The 21,995-nt window shown below is 39.5% G+C and overlaps 3 protein-coding genes across 3 annotated transcripts; 2 read left to right on the top strand and 1 right to left on the bottom strand.

The window, feature by feature from the left end:
• Window positions 1-524: 524 nt before the first annotated feature.
• Window positions 525-4,123, top strand: grwd1 (glutamate-rich WD repeat containing 1). Its single transcript, XM_076970851.1, has 7 exons — window positions 525-767; window positions 1,396-1,513; window positions 1,791-1,962; window positions 2,087-2,297; window positions 2,436-2,581; window positions 2,723-2,914; window positions 3,282-4,123. Exons 1-7 carry the CDS (start codon window positions 557-559, stop codon window positions 3,588-3,590), a joined length of 1,359 nt encoding a protein of 452 aa, XP_076826966.1. The 5' UTR covers window positions 525-556; the 3' UTR covers window positions 3,591-4,123.
• Window positions 4,124-4,884: 761 nt separating this feature from the next.
• Window positions 4,885-10,282, bottom strand: cdc42ep5 (CDC42 effector protein (Rho GTPase binding) 5). Its single transcript, XM_076970852.1, has 2 exons — window positions 9,976-10,282; window positions 4,885-7,910 (listed from the first exon to the last, which is right to left on the bottom strand). Exon 2 carries the CDS (start codon window positions 7,903-7,905, stop codon window positions 7,027-7,029), a length of 879 nt encoding a protein of 292 aa, XP_076826967.1. The 5' UTR covers window positions 7,906-7,910; window positions 9,976-10,282; the 3' UTR covers window positions 4,885-7,026.
• A 3,189-nt stretch (window positions 10,283-13,471) lies between these two features.
• On the top strand, window positions 13,472-15,599 carry atg12 (ATG12 autophagy related 12 homolog (S. cerevisiae)). The gene is made up of 4 exons (XM_076970509.1): window positions 13,472-13,626; window positions 14,466-14,602; window positions 14,699-14,761; window positions 15,409-15,599. Exons 1-4 carry the CDS (start codon window positions 13,518-13,520, stop codon window positions 15,466-15,468), a joined length of 369 nt encoding a protein of 122 aa, XP_076826624.1. The 5' UTR covers window positions 13,472-13,517; the 3' UTR covers window positions 15,469-15,599.
• The last annotated feature ends 6,396 nt before the right edge of the window (window positions 15,600-21,995 follow it).

The following is a 21,995-nucleotide window of genomic DNA, read 5'->3' as shown; positions in this document are numbered from 1 at the left end:
CAGGACTGATCATGGATATGATTAAAATGATTGGCTTACAATCAGGCAATGTGTATCAGGAATATGCAAAGTGATTACATGATCAGATAATTCAGAGATGTAGTTAGGAGTAGACACGTTGCACTAGACCTATTTAAAGGATAACTCACTGTACATTAACCGATATCCAGCTTATATAATTAAATTAAAAAAATTGTAGGCGACTTGTTTTCAACCATTCTGAAAATAAAGGGTTCTTATTGATGCATTATTGATACATTATTAATTAAAATACGGTAACCTACAAAAATGTGATGTTTATTCTTTCAAAACAAACGTTTTCTGTCTGCTTTATACTAAAGAGGTTAATTACAGTAATACCAATATATCATAACCCATGTCAGTTAGCCACTGTTTAGGGTTATGGTTACAAACATTTCTGAATTTATTTTTATTTGATGTTCGATACTGTTATTTAGATTTTTCTTTAAAGTATCTTGAAAGTAAGGCCTTTAAACGATAAATACGTACGTAAAAGTAACCGGAAGTGTAACAGCCACATTGAGCCGCTTTCAAAATGGCTGCGCCCGAAGAACACATGTTACCTCGTGAAGACGAAGTTGAAGAGATGGAGTCAGGTAGCAGCGATGAAGGCGAAATGGAGGAAGAAACACAAGCTGGAGATGGGGATAGTAAAGTCTACTTACCTGGCGTTCAACCTCTTCAGCCAGGAGAACAACTTGAAATGGATCAGTCTGCTTACCGCCTGTATCATGAGTGCCAGACAGGTTGGTCAGTCTCTGTAGTAAGTTAGAGTTAGATTCTTAGTTAGCGACGTACTAAAGCACATGCATGTGATCATATTCATTATCAACAGTTCCTCTTTGGACGCAAAACGTTAGCTTATTAGTTTTGCTTAGGTATCTAAATAGCTATGTTTATCCGAAAAATTGAGGTGTAGCCTAGTTAAGCTAACTGATCTACCTGTGGTTTTATTTCTAGATGCAGTTTGTCAGCATGATTTGAACTATATAATGAGCGGTTGCACTACTGCTCAATGGTGTCTGTTTCTCACCCAGAACAGACATACCTAGATAACTAGGTCAAGTAGCTAACTAAAGTTCAGTTTTAATTAATTCATTACATCATAACGTAGTGACATTTTGATCAACCAGTTTCACTGTATACGCTGTTTGCACGCACCAACTTTGGGAAATTAGTAAATAGTTCGTAATCATCTCTGTGGTTATTTTAAAGTCTAGAAGAAAATTCTTTACTTGGTTTTCACCATAAATTAATAGGAAAATTGATCAGTGTTATGATTTATATCCTCAGCATAGTAAGGACTGGGAAGATTTTCAGTTGGTCTTAAGATCGGATTATCTAAAACATTTTAACAATGAACCTCGTCTCCAGGTGCCCCTTGTCTAAGTTTTGATGTATTGCGTGATGGCGAGGGAGAAGGAAGGGAGACCTATCCCCTCTCCATGCTGCTGTGTTCGGGTACCCAAGCAGACACGGCTCTCGGCAATAGGTAAGTTTGCTCTGTGGTCCAGTGAAGAAAAGCTTTGTAATACTTTGTCAATGAATGCATTTTGATTCTTATTTGTGTTGTTTAATTACTAGTTGTAATTATACACTGTTGTAGTTGTATTATTTTGTAAGTACACTTGCAACACTTTCTGACACGTAGCCACGGCCAACAATGAGCATACTATGCTTCCACATATGCTTGATTAGCATGGCCATAAATAGACCCCGCCCCTCATTGAGGACCAGATCAAAACAGGAAGTGTCCCCTCTCCATCCAGACTTATTGTCATGCGCATGCACAACCTTCATGGCACTAAGAAAGAGAAGGAGAAGGAGGAGGAGGAAGAGGAAAGCAGTGATGAAGATAGTGATGAAGATGATGATGTAGAAAAGAAGCCACAGCTGGAGTTGGCCATGATGACTCACTATGGGGGAATAAACAGAGTCAGAGTGAGTCTCTGGTTCTGACCTTACTTGTTTTGCTTGTCTGTGAATTAATAATAATTAAGTCATGCTGAACTGCGCTACTCTGCACTACACTATTATTTTCTTTGTATTGGTCCTGTTGAATTAGGTGACCCAGCAGGGTGAGCAGGCATTGGCTGCAGTCTGGTCAGAGAAAGGTCAAGTGGAGATTTTTGACCTTCGGCGGCAGTTGGAGGCAGTTCACAGTTCTGCTGCCATGGCAGCATTTATAAAGCAGCACAAGGAGGCCACACCTCTATTTAGTTTTGAAGGTCACATGGCAGAAGGTTTTGCCATTGATTGGTCTTCAAAGGTACCAGGTAAGTGGTCATGATAAAATTTTACCTGCCTAGAAATATTTCAGGAGTTGTACACTCCTGGTGAAAAGGAAAATATTCACTTTCCCCATTTCCATTGTGTTCTCAAAGGTGTTTATAATGCCACACTTTGTTGTTAAGGGCGACTTGTAAGTGGAGACTGCAAGAAGAACATTCATGTCTGGGAGCCACGGGAGGGAGGGGCCTCGTGGCAGGTTGACCAGAGGCCTTTCAGCTCTCACAGCAAATCTGTGGAGGACCTCCAGTGGTCACCCACGGAAGCAACTGTAAGTCAGCAGAAGCAGCAAGAAAAATGGGGTTTTGATTAATGTATTTATGTATTTAGTAGTTTCTGTACTGTGTGCTGATGTGTACATACCTGATGAGTTGTTATAATGGATGGGTGGGTGTTTTATTCTAACCTCCAGGTTTTTGCCTCCTGCTCGGTGGATCATTCTATTCGCATTTGGGATATCAGGGCTCCGCCGAACTCTATGCTTTCAGCCAATGAGGCTCACTCAGCAGATGTTAATGTCATCAGCTGGAATCGGGCTGAACCATTTTTGCTGTCTGGTGGGGATGATGGCCTACTGAAGGTGTGGGATTTCAGGCAGTTCCAGGTGAGCATTTTCTTCTGATAAGTAACATTAAGTAAACCCACAGAACTAAATCCCAATTGTTGCTCTTTAGAGAGGTAAATACTTACAAAACAAAAAGCTGAAGTCTTGGAGAGGAGCAGAGAGAGAGAGAGAGAATTACTAAGGCAGTCTCTGGTCTAAAGCTTTGTGTTTTGGTCTGAACATCAAAGGTTTATAAGAACAACATCCTCATATCAGACATCCACCTACAGTGGAACTCGAATGCTTGGTCATGTTTGTGCTTGCTATTCTCCACACTGCTGTCTCCTTTCCGCTTTCCTCAATATATCCTGATCAGTCACCTCGTGTTTGTTTTTCGCCAACCTGTCGGCTTTGTCGTATTTCTCAGTCCGGACGTGCGGTGGCCAGCTTCAAGCAGCACAGCGCACCCGTGACGTCGGTAGAGTGGAACCCCGTCGACTCCAGCGTGTTTGCCGCCGCGGGAGCAGACGATGTCATTAGCCAATGGGATTTGTCGGTGGAGTCAAGTGATATTGGCGAGAGGGCCGGCATCTTGAAGGACCTCCCGCCTCAGCTGCTCTTCCTGCACCAGGGCCAGTCAGAAGTGAAGGAGCTCCACTGGCACCCACAGATCCCCGGAACCCTCGTCTCTACAGCACTGTCGGGATTCAATGTATTCAGAACTATATCAGTATAGAAAATGTGCGTGTCTTTGTGGCTTTATACAACTGTAGAAATACACTTGATATTGCACTTTATGCAGCACTAGTACAAATGTCACTGATTGGTCAGGCTTCTTGTGTTTCACTAATCACTACCCTCGAAACTGGGTGTTGCTAATTACCACTCGTTAATGGCACCACATGGGTGAGGGCTAACTGAAGTTTGTGCTGTTGCATGGGTTGAATATCCCTGAATGAACCAGCACAGAGATCAGTAAACTCTGGTAGATGCTTGAGGCATTAATCTGAGGTTAACTCCACCCAGATTGTGCATAAGCATACATCATCCAATGGAAAAAAGTCTTTAAGCTGATTTTCATGTGTAATTTAGTTTGCATCTTGTATACCAGGTCATATTTTTTTTGTTAATATTTCCAAATTCCATCTCTTTCTGTTTGTATGCTATGGTTTTAATAATCTAAAGTTTTCTATTGCATGTTTTGACACCAATTATGTTAAAGACTAACAAAAAAGTAATAATGGAAGTAAAATGTTTTCCTTTTGTCAACACTTTTGCATGACCTCATTCCTGCAGAATTCCTACAAAGTGAAGTGGCATTTCATACCTCTGAGTACCTAAACTGCTCTACTGAAATCTCATGGGTTATGCATTTTGAAAAATGCATTGTTGGTAATGCAGAGACAAAATTTATTAATCTAGGGAAACTCCACCTCATAAATCCTGACACGAGTATCAGTTGCAGGTTTACTAAATAGTACAGACTTTGTAATAAAGTAAAATAGGCTTTTGTTTGTGTTCAAAATTAGAAGTTCTGCCCATGCATATGAATTTAAGAGTACCATCTTACCGTTCTAATAATTTTGCCATTTGCAGAGTGCACAGCCTTGACACGAGGGATATGGGATTATATTTCCGCTCTTGAAGCTGTTCTGGTATGGGATAGGCTGGCTGGAATGTGGCTGGAGTAGATCCTCTAATCCACGGCGAGCCGAGCTGCCAGAGGTGCCACCTTTCAGCAGGCCGTCGTCTTTATGTGTCTGGGCAACCAGTCAGCCAGTATCAGGTTGGCTGTATGTGTACAGTATCACTAACTGCACAGTCGTGCGTTACAGATAAGAACAGAGATGGGTCAAAGCATCCTTGGGTTAAAAAAAAAAACCTGAAGAAATCAGCAAAGCGAAATATCACAGTAGTAGGAAGTAAATAGATTATTTATTATCTTGCTGACATCTATACCAGGAAAATAATGTCAACACCAACAGCATCAGTTTTCCACACTGCATACATGTGGTTAAGAGCTTACATTAAGGCAGGATAGCTTCAACACACCTTAGTTACTCTATTATATCCTTGGCTGCTCTACCACATCTAATTGTTAGAGAAAATCCATTTACAGATTGATTGTCAGTGGTTGTAAATTGCTTGATGTTTGCAGCCTGTTGTAGTTGTTCCATATGAAGGCTGTTAAGGGCAGTGTTAAGTTTGGTCAATTGTGTCATTTGTTTGTCTATTCCCAGCATGGACGTTAAGATCCAGAACTCACAGGTAGGCTCCGTTTGGCTTGAAAGAATAATTTAGAAGTATAAGGTGCTCATAGGTTAATAGTTCATTATGAAAAGGTGACGAGGTTAAATGAAGATTCAGAAAAAAAATACTTTTTTGTTTTGCTTTACCATTCTTTTACAATATTTTAATGTCAACAAGCTTATACTCTTCTGCAGCACAACTGAACAGCCTCGATTACCATCCTGGCTCCTGGCATATTCTGACTAAATTCCTCCAGTCTCACTCCACACTAAGGAGTCAGGTTCATGGCTTTCACGCTGGTTTGCCTTTTTGACATGAAAGAGCAACCTAAACATACATGCCTGTGTTACATGGACTTTCTCCTGCGTTCTGCCTCAAATCTCTCATTCTGATGAGTGGTTGCTGTGAGTCAATCCGAGGCCATTATCTTTCTGCTAAAACCAAGAAAGATCTCCTAATGCATCATTTCCTTTAAAGAAGCTGGCAGATTTGTTAACAGCACATGTCCTAGCACAGGGGTATTTTTTCATGTGTTTTCCATGCATGCCACCTAGCGTGTACCATGGGTCATCTAGCATTTTCACTGCAATCGCTTGACTAGCCCATGGTAGCCCGTATCCATGCCAAGCCAAGCCTATTTCATAACTTACATTTGCACTTATTGTACCTTAAGCTTCAGTAACAGCAGACACCTGATGGCGCATCAGATTACACCAGCGTGTAGAACAGCATGAGCGAAAAAGCACTCTTATGAAGCAGTGTCGATCACAGTGAGCTGAAGATGTGTGAAAGAAAAAACCCATCTAAGCATGACATTCAGTGTTTCTTCCACCCATTGTTTTGTTACTCCCACAGGAACGCGCAAACTTCCACTGCTGTGTAGTTCAGAGCAGTCAAGTAAAACCCCACAGCTCACGTAGCACGCCTAGTTAAGACCCACATTCAACAGCTGAGATTTAAAACATTTTTTTTATAACTTTAAGCAAACCAAACCAAGAGCAAATAATTTTACCTTAAAAATGCACTTGCTAATACTATATAAGCTTCAGTTTGCTCATGGTTTATACGTAAAACTATTTTAGTTTTACTATTGCAGTTGACTGAAAGTAATAGTGTCCCTTATAATTCATCCAGAGGCTTTGTGTAATTTTCTGTTTCATGATAAGACATTAAAGAGATCAGTACATTTTGGATTTTTGCTTGCCTCAGTATAACTGTCCATATTACAAACTCATTAGAAATAGTACTCAGAGGTAAAAATATATATATATATGTATATGTAACAAGGTGTTTCTTTAAAAAGAAATCAGTGATCAGATTAAATGCTTTTGAACCATTACTGCATTTATGGAATGCTACTCTTAGTCTCACTCTCAACCATTTACTTCTGTATTGAGATGATTTATTTATAACAGTAAATTTACTCACAAGGCTACAAAAGATGCCATGGCTACATATCCACAGGCTTCAAAATTCCCAAATAATGAGCTTTGAAACTTCAACGTTCCCAGTTTAACAATGTTCTAAGATAGTGAACTTGAAATAGCTGCTTACCAAGGATTTAAAGAATTTAAAATAAAATGTATTCTGAGCCATACTAAAAGAGGTACTAAGAATTTCCACACAATACTATGTTTCTAATGATGAAACATTAGCCTTGATAAGAAATTTTCATTCATTCGCCATTTGGGTTAATTACCTTAGAATTTACAGCTTTGAAACTATTTGTGAACTTCTGAAGCTCTCATTATGAGTCTAAATGTATTATTAACCTAGTAATTACAGAGTCCAGTTTATCCTCTTGAATATATTTTTTTAGCTTTGGTTATGTTTCCCCTTTATATGTTTATAGAATGTTGGTTAGAAAAGCATCGTGCACATACTTTTCTCAGCTTGCCGCTCAAACACCCCACATCATCCACCTAAAGGCCAATCTCTTCATCCGATTCGTCCTCGAATGTATACCCCTGATCTCCAGCAACATGCTCCTCTTCGGAACCCGATTCTGACAGGTGGTCCTCCTCTCTCCTCCTGTCCAGAGAGGAAACACCTTCATATTCGGAGCTCACAGAGGAGGAAGGGCTTGGACTGCTGCCTGCCCGGTGATTGGCCGACTCTGGTCTCACTGCCTCCTTCATGGCCAATTCCTCACCACTCACACGCCGGCCTTCAGCTGGACTCACGCAATTCTCCTTCTCACGCTCTGCCTCGGACCCATGAACCAAATACTGCTGACCAACAATTTCTTCCTTTTTATCACTGAATCGCACCTTGGGCCTGAAGCCTTTGGACTTGACTCCATTTACCTCGTTTAGAATCTCCTCCCCTCTGCCTAGACTGTCTGTCCTCTTCTCATTTGTCATGCCCACTGGCGATGCCCTTTCATCTGCAGGGCTGAACACCTCTTCGTCACCTGCGTTACCCACCGCCCACTCGCAGCCCAGTCCCAGTCCGTCCATTACTCCCAGCACGTCTCCCAAAATGGACGGCCCCAAGTCTAGGTCCAGGTCGAAGGACGAGACTGACTCTGAGTGGCGGAGTTCCGGAAGCGTCTCGTCCGGAGCCCTGCTGTCATCATCCCAATTTGGCCTCATCTCTGTGGCCTCGCTGGTGTCTGGCATGGGGCTTTGGGCCGACGTAACGGACTCCTTGTTGGAGGGACCGTGACTGGACAAGAAGGAGGTGTCTCCGAAGGCATCTCCTCCACGACCGATGTGCATGGTGTGACGAAAGTCGCCCAGTGGCGCTGAGATCATTGTGGGATCCAGGCGGAGAGCCCGGCCCGACTTGTGTAGAGGCATTGGAGCTGAGCAAGAAACAGAAACATTCCAAGTAAAGGTCATGCCTCCATCAGTATAGATTATACAGCCTTTTCAACAGCAAGTCACCAGCATAGTAAAGTAAAGAACATTCATGAAAATTCTCATAATGAAGCTGGACAGATTAAATATTGATTGTTGACTGATTGAAATATTGACTGATTGTTATACAGTTGTTGTTTTACATACTGCTGCTGCTTGGAAGAAAGTTCTGGGCATGCTTACAATAATTTAGTCATTCAGATTATGTCGGATAGTCTGACTTTAAAATACAGTAGGTACTGATTCTGGCCCATTTTTTAGTGTTTTAACTCATCTTATGAAGGCCATGATAATTAAACAAGTTAAATCAGTTGGGGTAGACTACGAATGATGGAAAAAAGGTATGGCGCAAGATATAGCGTCCTCACAAATAGAAATGACAACAGTGGTTCAAGTGGTTCAAGACAACAATCTTGATTTTACACGGAAGACGTTCACATCTGACGAGGGTAATGCAGTGCCAATAATTACAAGAGCTTTGCACTTTGAGGGTGGGAAAGAGCGGTCTGAGAGGTGATACCTAAACCATGCTCAGACTTGCAAGTGAGACACTTGCAATGCAAGCACATACTTTTGGACTCTTGCCCTGGGACATGAGCAAGCAGGCAGACACGCACTCACACACGCAGTTCTTAAATGGAAATTATGAAATTGCCCAGTGATGAGGGAGCTACTACACAAAAATGCAGTTCACAAAACTGCCAGAAACTCTGCTGGAAGCAGTTAAGATACTGCCAAGTTAGAGCTTTCCAGTGAGCTATTGAGCTATCTGTATATGATTTTGATTTAATTAGGCCTATTGCAATTTAAATGCGTTTGTAACAGTTATCTTGATTCGCTCCATCTTTAATTTATTAATCATATCTAAAATGAAATCGTATTAATATAAAACTCATATCAGTCTGATTCAGTTTGGCAGAATGTAACTTTCTAAGGTAGGAAAAACAAAGAAGCAAAAAGCTAAAAACCGTTTTACGACATGGGCAAGCGATTATTTTGTCACATAGGAGCACTGCCGTACATTATTGAAACACTATGATAGCTTATTTAAATGCCTGCATTATTTGGATCACAACTTTTGCTGGACAGCATCCACAATTCTCATTAAGAGAGTCTGTATGAACGCCACAGTACACCGTAATATTTTGGTCAGTTATTATGAGCGCGTTTACTGCTTACGATCCTTTGCGATCTACCAGTCAAAGCCAATCACCGTTATAACGGGTAACGTATTCATTTAAACACTGCATTAACGACGATATATTATGTAGCCATACTTGGAAGTGGCATATAACCAGAGTGAACGTTATCTTGGTTACTTAAAACTCAGTTCCACGTCCAACAAAGTGGGTTTACATCTGGAACACCGAACTTCAAGAGTTCACTCTTAGACTGGCCGACGTTGGAGCAGTTTTACAGCGGCAAAGCCAGTGTTATTCGCGGTGGTCAGGGTTTCCACTATAGACTTACACTGATTCCTCAAGAACTATTTGGTCATTTAATATAAAATACGTGTATACATAATACTTAGCATATATAAAATCCTGCGTTTTCTTGAAAGCATGGGTGTAATCGCCATTTTTGTTACCTGGATGACGAGTCAACAAACAGCCACAGCTGGAGAGAGAATAAGCAATGCCGCGACTCACAATTCGGCCAGATTTAACTAAATAAATCTATTTTGTTGTGGCTTCAATACCCTCTAGGTCGCATATGTCACATTGAAACTGCTTATTAGTTTTTAAACTAATAGTTAGTTAATGCACGGCTGCGAAAGTTCATTTGAAGTCCTGCCACTCTTCAAGAAAAGAACATTTTCCCTGCTATATTATTCTCCTTAACTCTGAATAGTGCAAACTGCCTTGCGTGCCTTGACGACTATGGACACTCGCATTATTAAAGTTGGAAAGGGAATTAAAGTGAAAAGGGGCCAATAGGAAAAGTGTTGCGCCCCCCGGGAGACTTCAGAACTTAGCCTACTTTATATCTAATATAAATATAAACACTTACTTCGAGGGATGTGTACGTATTAATCCTGAACGTCCTCGAGTTATTCCCTTATGTTCGGGGTCTTCTTTTATTCAGGTTAAACCGTCTTTCGTTGATTTTTTTTCCTCGGAATTTCTTGGTGGCGCTGTTTGTCGGATATTTCTTTTTTCCCTTTGGGATGGGCAAGGAAGTGACGCGGCTTTCATTAGCGAGTTCTTTGCAATTGAACTGGGTGAAAAAAGCCAGTAATTCAAGTACAGCTGTTTTTCCCACCGCTCAGCGTGTGCTGTGGTGATCCATATATCTATATCCGTTATCTCCCTGAGCCTTGTCTTTGAAGTTATTGCATTTTGTACAGCCGAATCTGCAGTGGGTTTGAGATGGTGTGAGTTGTGACCTAATTTCTGTGCAACTGAATTACATTGTGTGCTTTTGTCTTGTACTAGGGTGCAGCTGTCTACAGCTGTTACACTCACTCTGCCTAAACACTTTTTGGAATCTGGCCTGTCGACATTACCTTCATAACCTAGCCTATTTACATGTTAGGTATGCAGAGCCTTCTCTATTGTCTTTTTAGTAAAATCAAATCCTGCCTTAAACTTCTAATGAGACATATTTGACTTGTTTAACATGAGATCACTTCCTTTTTAGAAGTTGACTTAGGTTGACTGTGATGCTAGTCGTTCCCAGGACAACAATAGTCAAAGCCTGGAAGTGTGAATCAGTGAGATCACACACAATAACCCATTGATTCTCATTTACATGGATCTCTATTTACAATAGTACAAGCCACTATGTTTGGGGAATATTGACAAAATTGTAATTATTTCACTGCTTATTTTAACAATGCAATATTAGTAATATAAAGGTGTAAATGATGTATGTATATTTTGCTTTATGGTGAATGTTGTCATTGGCAGTTTATTGAAGGTTTTCTGGTAGAACAACCTAAAAGATTTAGCCAGAGAGATCTGGACTCAGAACTGTGAGGTCTTGAGCTTGAGCAAAGCCACACTTCCTGGACATCCCGCTGCTCAAGAGCTACACAGGAAAAGGAGACTAAAGAACAGAGGAGGAATTCCCATCAGACCCTGATGACTTCACTCCCTGTGCTGCCGCTCTGCCCAAGAGAAAGGGGAGGGGGGGGAAGTTTATGTTATAGCCCTTTTTACACACCCTTTAGTTCGTCTGCTTTATCTTCTGCTCATTCTGAAATTGCACAACATTTTGGTCATAATGTAAACTTTCAGCTTTAATGTACATTTATTTTCACAAACATCAGAAAAGAATGTGAAAGCGAAAAACATATTAAAAGAAGCAAGATAAACTGTTGCTGGAAAAGCATATTTAATCACTTCACATAATAAACAAACGGTGCAGTGCTAAATGACTCATTAAAGAGGACAAAGTAAGGGAAAACCCCACAAAACATCAGCAACAGCAAATGACCTGGCAGCCCATGGACAACAGCCTCTTACAAACCTTTCAGCCACAGTTATTTAAATCAAGAACACCCTTTTCTATGACACACAAGTGCAGCAAGAGACATTTAAACCAGAGATCTGAAGAAGACATGTCAACAGCTCAAGAAGAGAACGCTTATACCAAAGGACACTGCACACATTTGGAATAGTTTCTTGGATGAGACCGTAGCAGGCTGAAATAATGGGGACTGATAATAATCCTGTAGTCTGTAAACTGTACAGGGAGTATCATAGCTCTTGTGTGTGTGACACAAAGCTCTTTACTTATTATGCTGACATCTGATGTCTATGGAAACGTTTTGTCTTCTTCAATATAACCAATGCCTGAAATCTCTTCAAGCAATGACCTAAAATAGACTGTCAATCCAGCCAAGACTTTTCCATTTTTTTCCTCATTTTCCAAAATTGCTTTCCAAATACATTTAGTACCACATTCATTGTGGTATACCACATACGGGATATGGAAAATGTATTTTCATTTTCCTCAAAAACGTAACTACACCAAACTACACTTCTGTTATCCTGACACAAAACTTTGCAGTATTATGAAATGGGTGAAACAAGTTTAGTTAACTACACCATGTCAAATGTACTCTCAAAATGTGACTCTCTTTCTTGCTGGCTACTTTCAAATTCAGAATGGTATGACATTTTCCCCTTAACTCTACCTCCCATTTAAACATCTTTAGATATGAGATCCTTGTTATCTTTTAACATGCCATACCAATACAAAATGATTGCCTACTAATAAATAGCATAATTTTGCATACTGTTTATTTTATCTTAATGTGTTTTAATGTAACATATTTGACTCTAATGTTTAAAAAATATATTTTATCTTGATTAGCACTAAAATGAACTGTGCAGGATGGCAGTTGTCCAAGGAAAGTATTGAAACTAGATTATCTAGATTAGGACTGAAACTGGACTTTGCAGTACAGGAGAAATTTAAGATCAGTGTTGAGCAGCAAAGAACTTCACATCAAAATGCTGTCAAATGCCTGAACGTCTCCTGCAGTTTACATATTTTCATTTGCAGGAGTGTTCACATTCCTCTGCTTTTCAGTTAAGACAATAAAGCAAGTACACAAAACGTCAATTTTCAAAAAAATATTTCGAAATAAATTATTTTTTATTTTGTTTTGCAGTGATCAAAGCAAACCTCACTTAAATGTTGCAACCTGTTTTAAAAAATGCTTTTGTAGGTTGAAAACTGTATACTTATGTTTGTAAAAATATCTTTATAATTATCACACATCTGTAATCATTTCAGCCCTCTTACGCCTATGAAGTTCATGTTTGCTGTGCATCTTAGTTTTTAGCTTACTATTAAAATATTTTGGACAGTTGTATTTTCATATCTGTGATATGTATTGTGACAGAGAAGTCACATTTTTAGTTTTATTGCACAGTAAAGCAGATTTAATTATGAACACATCAGATATAATACAAAAGCATAATGTTAACCTTATAATTCCTGCTTGGTATATGTTGTATATTTTGGATTAAGTTTATTTCAGAAATCATTTGGTATAATAGTCCATAGAAATTATCAAGAATATATATAGAGATTATCAAGAATATATATAGATTATAAAGTGGGATAAATTGACTAAAATATATTTAAAAATAACCTCCTAACCATCTTTCCATACTCTTTGCAGTATTTTGAAATGCTCTTGTGCCAGTCATTATGAGCTCTTTTTTGTGTTGACGAATTTTGTCAAGTTAAATCCTTGCATAACCAGTATGGACTAGGAGACATATTTGTCCAGACTACAACTCTTTACTTTTCACCTGAATAATTCATTGGTTGTTTTGGGTTGTAGCGCTGAAGGCACTTTGTTGTATATATGTATATGAAAACACTTTTAAACACTGTCCATCTCTGATGTGACTACATAAATAAAAATAAAGACATTTTCATCTTATGAAAACAGCAATAGCAAGTTAACTGTGCTAAGTAGAGAAAACGGCACTGTATAAATTATGAAGATGCTAGAACTTTTATTTTGAATAATTATTTTGTCCCGTGTTGTGCTCGCTGTTTAGGATGTGTAGCTAGCCAGACACTAGAGGATGTCTGACAACGCAGAATCTCCCACAGAATTACACAAAGATGAGTCTTGTACACAACAAAGTGTTACGGATACAGCAGATACTGGATCGACGGGAGAGAAGAAAAAGAGTAAGAATGCATTACAATAATGCTACATATTCAAAAAAATCCATGGCCGAATGCTTCTGTATTTAAGGATCTGAAAGACATCTACCAGTTACTTCCGGGTTTTCAGATTGACGGGGCTCGGAGCGAATGAAAAGGTCCAAATTCCCCGTCATTACCCAATGATTGAACTACCTCTGTTGTAAACTACTACTGTCTTCTTGTAATTGTTATTTGCGGTTTAAATCTGTGTAACTATGCTAAATAAAATAAATAAAATATAGCCCGTAAGACGCTTCTTTTACATGGTATTTATATTATACATGACCATAAAAGCCAGGCAGCTATTTTCTAAATTTATTTTTAATATTTGGCTAGCTAGCTAGCGTATGCTACATATGAAAAGTGCGAATCTCACTCTAACCATCATATTGAAAACAGGACGAAAGTCAAGATATATTTTTAAAACTTACAAACTAACCATCTAATCTTACAGGAGAAATATTATCTTGAGCAAGAGTCTTTCGTTGTCGTGATGGTATAGTTTATACACTTGTGATTCAAAGGCCTGTGTATTTGGTTGCATTCTCTCCCATTTAGTAGTGCTGTGCTGTAGTTTGAGTATATAGCAGCTAGTTGGATAAATGACAAATATCATCCTTATGATCTAAAACCACCCACAGCCTGCTAAAACTCCAAACTTAATCTTTTCGCATTCTGGATAACGCTGCAAGTGCGACATTGAAACTCACGCTCGAGCACGCGGCTTCTTGCTTTATTAGTTTAAATCCCAACGTTGTACTATTTCCCTGTTATTTTCTCTCAGTCTTTTATGACTAAATGCCCTTTCCCCCATCTTTCAGTTGACGTGCTCCTGAAGGCTGTCGGAGACACCCCCATCATGAAGACCAAAAAGTGGGCTGTGGAGAGAGGGAGGACCGTGCAGTCGCTCTCTCAGTTTATCTCACGCTTCCTTAAACTTGAGCCTAGCGAACAACTGGTACGAAGCCTAAACCAAGCGTAACCTTAACATTTACTCAGACCACACAGTTTTATTAAAATGTTTGTCTTACTAGCCTTTCCCTTCTTTTCCCAGTTCATTTACGTGAATCAGTCTTTTGCACCGTCACCAGATCAAGAAGTGGGTGTGCTTTTTGAAGTAAGTTTTTTTTTTGTTTTCATTCTGGGCATAATTACTACATGTGGGATGTATGTGGGATAATAACTATTTCTTTTAAATATAATAACATAAATAAATATTTTAGTAAGTTCTCTGTTATCAGATTATTTAATTATTTCAAACGTCCCAAAAGTTATTTTATTCTTTAGAAATTATTTTGTGAATCTACACACCATAACAAGCACCATAATAACACCTTCTTTGTTGTATAGGCTTCGTTGTACATGTGACTGCACTCAGTTTGAATATTCTGGATTGATGAGTGACATCAATTCAAATTTAATTTAAATTTTATTTATCTATTTTCCAGTTGTAACAGTATTTGCTTTCTATGCTGTTTTCCTTATGTATTTTGGTTCATTGGTTAAATTCATTGAAACATGTGGCTTGAATAATCAAATCAGTAAATTGAGTCATAGGTTATAGCTATATAATATTAGGAAAATGGCTTTATGTTGTCCATGGCAGTGACTGTTTTCAAGTTGGATAAAGTGACCTGTTTTGTTTGATGTATATGGGATCTCTTGAGACTACTAAATAGCATACTATAAAGAGATAATTACTTCGTATGTTGAGCCTGCCTCTGTTTACTCTTAAGGTGCTCTCTACCCCTTTCTGTTTTCCAGTGTTTTGGCAGTGATGGGAAACTTGTTCTACATTATTGCAAATCACAAGCCTGGGGATAATCCTCCAACCTTTTATACATGCATGAACACACACACACATCTGAGCAACTGAGTCATTGTTTTCTTTTAAATACTAATGATTTGTTCCATCTTGTTTTGTCTTTGTGTAAAAATGTAAATAAATTATTGAAATATGAAATATTCCTCTTTGTTTTCTGCGGGTTAAAGGAGTCATAGATGATGATTTACTTGTTCAGAGAGTGGACGAACTGAACTATAAATGAACTATAGAATATAAAGAATTCCTATGCTGCTCTTATCAATATAAACAAAACAGTGACTAATATTATTTTCAACAGTTCAGAGTCCTCCAGGATGACGCACAGACCGCATAACCTCTTAAGGAAAAAACAAAAACATGCTCGTCAAGAGATGTAAATGACCATTCAGACATTAACTGTGGTAGTGTGGCCTGCAACCGATCTAGATGTGCTACATGTAAATGTATTAATACAGCCACTAAAATAACTAAAAAAAGCAACAAAAATCTGTTTTTAGGAGGGGTCTACTACATTATTGTGGGAGGGGTCTACTATCCTAGTAGGGGAGACTGGGGTAAGATGAGCCATTTTTCATATTTAGGATCACTACATCAAGGCAGTCATAGTTTTGTTGTGAACTAACATATCTGCAAATATTTCAGGATGTTGTGCATCCCCCCAAACAAACAGAATGAGTGTAAACATTACTGTTTTGATAATATAGCATGTCCAAAAAAAGATGTCTCGTGGCACAACTTACCCCGTGTATGGGGTAAGTTGAGCATATGAGTGGGGTAAGTGGGCCGTAGGCCGTATCCCTGTTCCCCTCCCCACAATCCCTTGCCTTCTTTACCCCAATCCTGTCTTACCTTCTCCCTATAAATAACAGTCACTTCTTCACATTCATTGTGTTTTTATTTATTATACACAATTATATTGTCTATATTGTCATCTTTTGCTGCTGCACTAATAGACTTCCTTGGTGGCTCTTTCAAGAACATCAGTGGTGGTTCCCCTGCCTGTTTTGCGCTTATATTCTCGAGGCATGATGTCTACTCTGTAATCATACAAAATGCAGAATCTTGATTTAATAAATAAGATATACAGCCAAAATACACTTATTAAGTGTATGGCTCAACTTACCCCAGGCTAAATTGCTCAACTTACCCCAGAGCTACCATTTTGACTTTATTAGTCCCCACAGCTAAAATGGTGCACTTTTAGGCTAGGTTCATGGCCTCATGTTGTAGGTCATAGATACCACAATTGATGTATAAAACAAATAAAAAATTATCTATTTTAGTCTAAACCCAATTCTCAGGAAACGTATGATAGACTAAATTCACTTTCAAGTGAAAATTTGTTTTTTTTAGGAAAAAAAGTCTAACCACTTTACCCATGTGGTTTTTACCTTCACAGAATTCATGAAATTGTGGTTTCCTCCTAAATATTTGGTCACGTGATCAATTGTTTTTACCGTTTCCTAGCAACAAGGGGTGGCTCAACTTACCCTTTGGCTCAACTTACCCCAGTCTCCCCTAGTATTATCAAGTAGTACAACACAAGAGGTATTTAGTCATGAATAATTCAGACCAAATGCTTCAAACCCCTTGACACACAAGTCATGGTTCATACATCATACAAGGTATGTACATTCACATGGTTCATACATCATACCAGGTATGTACATTCACAGCAGATGTCTCGTAAACGCTTAGTGTTCGACAGGTTTTTATTGTTTCTCTCAATCCTTTTTTTTTTAGCTTTTTCCACTATACTATGCAAATAGTAAGTTTGCTATGGACTAGATTGACATCAAGTTAGTCCCCCCCACGCAAACACACTGCTGTATTATGTATTTTCCTCCTATGTTATCTCCTTACAAAAGTGAATTCCCATGTTACATTCAGATGCTATATTAAACAAAAAAGTACACAGATAACCTGAACCACAGGTTTAGCATTCCCCCAGACCTAACATGACCTTTCTGTTTTTGGTTTGCTACAATTATTATGTCAACATAAGGAAATTAGTCAGTCAGTGGGTGTGCCAAAAATCCATGCAATCTAATGTCATAAATATTTGAAGTTTAATATTTCAGATGCAGTCATCAACTATTTTTTCTGTGAATGTTGAGGGGAATATTCATATTCGTCAATATTCATAACTCATGCCCAGTTAGGAAATATTTCTCAATTTAATGGAACAATCAAGGTTTTAAATGCCAGTTCCAGTGTGGTTCCACATTAGAGTGGGAAAATCCAGCAAGCTGAGTGATTTCAGACTGTACTGCAGTGGGATCAGGAGTGTACAGAGAATGGTGTGATTGAGGAGAAACATGCAATGACAGGGGATCCTGTAGACACCACTCACTTGAAAAGGGGTTGAAAACAGGTCACAGAAAGATGCAAAGAATTGTTCTGATGACTAAGTTGTGCACAGTCCAGCAAATTGCAGTAAAATCGCAGTGCTCCATTTGCTCTGTAGCACAGATGGCATACAACAGCAGATGTCCAGTTTGCATGCCTTTGCTGTCTAAGGGAAAGAGAGCAGGAAGACTCAGGAATACAGAAATATGAAAGCAGATTTACCTTTACAGTCCCCAGATCTTTACCCTGTAGAGCAGGGCTATTCAACTATATTTTTCTGTGGGCCAGATTTGGCAGAGAGCTCTGACCTGTGGGCCAGACAATTTTCAGACCTATACCAATACTGTCATAGTGGATGTAAAATTGAAGCAAACACTTGGGGTTGGAGAACGTAATTTTTTGACGTTTACGTTTTACGTTCGTAAACGTAAAACGTAAACATAAATTCACGAACGTAAATTCGAATGTAACTTTTATATGTTGCAAATAAAATGTTATTTATTTTTACGGCGGTTTATCAAATATTTATTATTATTTATAGGGAAATGGGCCGCGGGCCGGTACAAATTCATTAAAGGGCCGGTTCTGAAAGGGCCGCCAGTTGAATAGCCCAGCTGTAGAGCATTTGTGGGACAAAACAAATTGGGCTGTTCAGAGCACGTCGATAGCTCCATCTTATTTGTGACAACTGCAAGAAGCTTTCTTGTCCTTGTGGTCCAAGACTCCATTTTAACACCTAGTGGGATCTGAGGTAGTGTATGTTTACTGCTAATGTTTACCTAAGATAAAAGGATCAACATTTAGTGATGGTCTGTCTCTAGAAAGTCCCACTCCAGAGCTCTATAGGTGATCCAATGAGATGATATCTCCAATGCAAAGGGGGGAGCTTGCCAAGATTCGGCAGAAGCACATTTTTGAGACGGAATCCTGGGAGGATTCTGGGAGTTCTGTGAGAAACATGTTGGTGGTAAGGGAAGCCAAAACGAAATGTGTTATAGAGTGATCTGAGATGATAAGACAGAAGGAAGAGGGCTGATAGAACTGGGTGGAGAAAGAGACTGGATTAGAGACCGCTGTAACCTCTACTGTCACATGGCATCCCATATGTTGTCCCTACTTTCCCCTTAGATTTTAAATACACAACAACACCAATCCCACAGTGGGTGTGTCCCCTCTTACTGTGCAGGGGAACTGTGTCTTAGTTTTCAGGATTTAACTCCTGGAGAATAACATCTGCATGTGTCTGAGTGTGTGCACATTTGCATATGTATACGTGTGTCTGTAGATTGCACATGTATTTGTGTATGAATGTACAATATGTATGTGTGTTTTGTGTAAAACCTTTTCCTCAGTCCAGCTACAGGTTTGTTCTGTTTGCATTAATAGTTTGCATGACACTCATCCCCTCAGCTTGACCTGGGTGTCTGTTAGCTTTTGCATGGGATCTGCAGTCTTCACACTCAACTACACTAAGACCACCGCTGAGCTCAGGCGTCTGGGAGGCACCGTCAGCCGTCATCCTTACAACGACAAGGTTGTCCTCCCCGGAGACGGGCTCTACTCTATCAGCGGACTACTGCCATGTCCCATCAGGATGACTGACGGCACGTGGGTGTCAAACGGGAACATGGAGGGGGAGGTGCCCACATTCGTGCTGGTTGGTGGGGGTGGACCAGAGGGGTGTGATGGTTGTGAGAGGGAGATTCCAAAACAGAAGAGCATTTGGAGCAAGAGAGAAAAGTCTCACCTTGATAAAGGCACAACTTAGAGAAACAGGTAAAATGAGGGAAAACATTTGTGATTGGGAAAACAGATTTCATTTTTTTAAAAGTGTCAAAATGCATGTGAGTTTCTGTACTGTCAGTTAAGCTTCACCAATGTGAGTAATCGTATGTGAGAGGCAAGAGGTACTGATTTTTGAAGCTTCTGAGAGCAGACCGTTTGATGAATGGATTTTGAAGCTCAAGAGATCTTTGGAATGAAGTTGCAGGAGACACTTGAGTGGATTACACAGATGGCTCGTGCTCATGAAGCATTCTTTTACAGGCTGCATTCTTAGAATCGCTGTTGTCTGTTCTTTTGTCATCGATGTCCTGTAGTTCCAATTTTCGTTTCTAGTTTTCTGTAGAGTTCTCCAAAGCGTGCAGTTGTGTTATGGTTAATCTTTTCACACCCTTTCTGGGTGGTTTTGTGATGATTAGTTTGGTATGTATTCTTTGGGTACTCTCATTCTGTTCAGGGGTTATTGTCTGAATGAGGAAGTTTGTGAAATATTTCCTAGTATAAGCCTGATTCTTTGTACTTCTTAGGAAGCATGTAGCCATGTCTTTTCTTTGAGTTCTTTAGAATTACCTTGTTTATGTTGATTTGTATTCATGTCTTGTCGTTTTGGGGTTACTATCTTCTGAGGGCTACTTAATCCATAATGTCTATGGAAATATTCATTATTTTATAACATTATATAGTTATTGTATGTCCAAAGTTTGGTTTTGGGGGTTTCTTACAATTACTGTTGTGGTGTTTTTCCTCCTTACCTAATTCCTTTTCTGGTAGGTGTTCATTGTTGATAGATCTGTTTCTGAGTTAGGTATTCTCTCCTCGTTGTATTCCTGGTCAATCTTACCCTTTATCCCCTTTATATTTTGGGTCCACCTGTATAGTCCCTAGTGTCTAAGCCTGTCCTGTGTTTACGGAGGTGTTCTTGTATGTTTTCTTTAGGATGTGCCATCCAGGTTATTCCCTGTTACTGGAGCCCTGAGGTTTTTGTAGTTATCAATGTATGGTTATACTCATATGTTAGTGTCTTGAGTGTTGAGACATTTGTTTTGTTTGTACTTGTGTCTTGGGTTGTCAAGGGAGGTGTTCCAGTAGAATGCCTCTCCCCCCTTTAAGAATAAATCTTGTCTTCACCTGCAACTGTGTTCGACTATTTATGACGAATCGTTACACCTCCCTACCACCTCCCACTGCATCATGTTGACAGCATATAGGTGAAACCTGATAGTAGAGTAATTACATGCTCAGTAAATACAGATGCATAGGCTGTCAAAACACTGTCCTGAACTGAAGATAAATACACAAATCCCCATTCAAAGGTCAGTCAGCCTGCCTACATACCAGTGAGTAATGATGCTACATGCCACGTGACAAATATTAGGAAGACATATGAGGGTGTGTGTGGAAGACATATGAGGGTGTGTGTGGAAGACATATGAGGGTGTGTGTGGAAGACATATGAGGGTGTGTGTAGAAGACATATGAGGGTGTGTGTGGAAGACATATGAGGGTGTGTGTGGAAGACATATGAGGGTGTGTGTGGAAGACATATGAGGGTGGGTATTTGTTGAGGGTGTGTGTGGAAGACATATGAGGGTGGGTATTTGTTGAGGGTGTGTGTGGAAGACATATGAGGGTGGGTATTTGTTGAGGGTGTGTGTGTTGAGGGTGTGTGTGTTGAGGGTGTGTGTGGAAGACATATGAGGGTGGGTATTTGTTGAGGGTGTGTGTGTTGAGGGTGTGTGTGTTGAGGGAAGCTGTGTTGAGGTTGTGAATGTGTTAAGGGAGTATAAAAGGAAAATTGGAAAGGTATGAAAATAGGGAGATGAAGCATTTGGAGAGGGTGTTTGGTAGAGGTGTTAGGGCAGGGTCGAGAGTGTGTTTGGTAGAGGTGTTAGGGCATCGTTGAGAGGGTGTAGAAGTGTATCTCAGTAGTTAGGGCAGGGAAAATCAGTAAAAAGCATGAAATTCTTTTAATGCACAGACATTCTACAGCCCCCACTGAAAAAAGCAAATGTCATAAACACCCACTTTCACATTCACTTACAGACAAAGCATATGAGTACTTCCCATTACCTAGTCATTCCTTTATAGCTTTTTACCATCTATGTGTACCTGCACAGAGAGAGTTGAACAGTCATGACAGATCACCGAGGCTCATGTGCGTCATGCCGTCTCCTTAAATGCAGATATGCTGCAGAAACTCTTGCCTGTTTTCAAAGGCTCTCAGAAAAAATTATTCCACAGTCATTTTTCCACCTTTTCCCCTCTAAACAAAATTACATAAAAGGTATTAGCCTTCTTCAAATCCTGCAAAGATCTGTCTCTCCCTGAAGAAACACAGATGGTCTGGATGGCTATCTTGCCCCTTAATTACACACATATTAGATGCTATAAAGCA

This window comes from Brachyhypopomus gauderio, chromosome 13 (assembly GCF_052324685.1).
Source record: "Brachyhypopomus gauderio isolate BG-103 chromosome 13, BGAUD_0.2, whole genome shotgun sequence".
Lineage (NCBI taxonomy): Eukaryota > Metazoa > Chordata > Actinopteri > Gymnotiformes > Hypopomidae > Brachyhypopomus > Brachyhypopomus gauderio.
The sequence above is the reverse complement of the archived record's forward strand: the minus strand, read 5'-3'. Positions and strand labels throughout refer to the sequence as shown.

What these genes read in the sequence shown, in the direction of transcription:
- grwd1 (XM_076970851.1), top strand. Translation starts at nt 557, where the DNA reads ATGGCTGCGCCCGAAGAACACATGTTACCTCGTGAAGACGAAGTTGAA. An exon ending in GTATCATGAGTGCCAGACAG is followed by an intron (nt 768 to 1,395) that starts GTTGGTCAGTCT and finishes CCTCGTCTCCAG; the next exon opens with GTGCCCCTTGTCTAAGTTTT. An exon ending in TTGGTCTTCAAAGGTACCAG is followed by an intron (nt 2,298 to 2,435) that starts GTAAGTGGTCAT and finishes TTTGTTGTTAAG; the next exon opens with GGCGACTTGTAAGTGGAGAC.
- cdc42ep5 (XM_076970852.1), bottom strand. Translation starts at nt 7,905, where the DNA reads ATGCCTCTACACAAGTCGGGCCGGGCTCTCCGCCTGGATCCCACAATG.
- atg12 (XM_076970509.1), top strand. Translation starts at nt 13,518, where the DNA reads ATGTCTGACAACGCAGAATCTCCCACAGAATTACACAAAGATGAGTCT. An exon ending in GACGGGAGAGAAGAAAAAGA is followed by an intron (nt 13,627 to 14,465) that starts GTAAGAATGCAT and finishes CCCATCTTTCAG; the next exon opens with TTGACGTGCTCCTGAAGGCT. An exon ending in TTGAGCCTAGCGAACAACTG is followed by an intron (nt 14,603 to 14,698) that starts GTACGAAGCCTA and finishes TTCTTTTCCCAG; the next exon opens with TTCATTTACGTGAATCAGTC.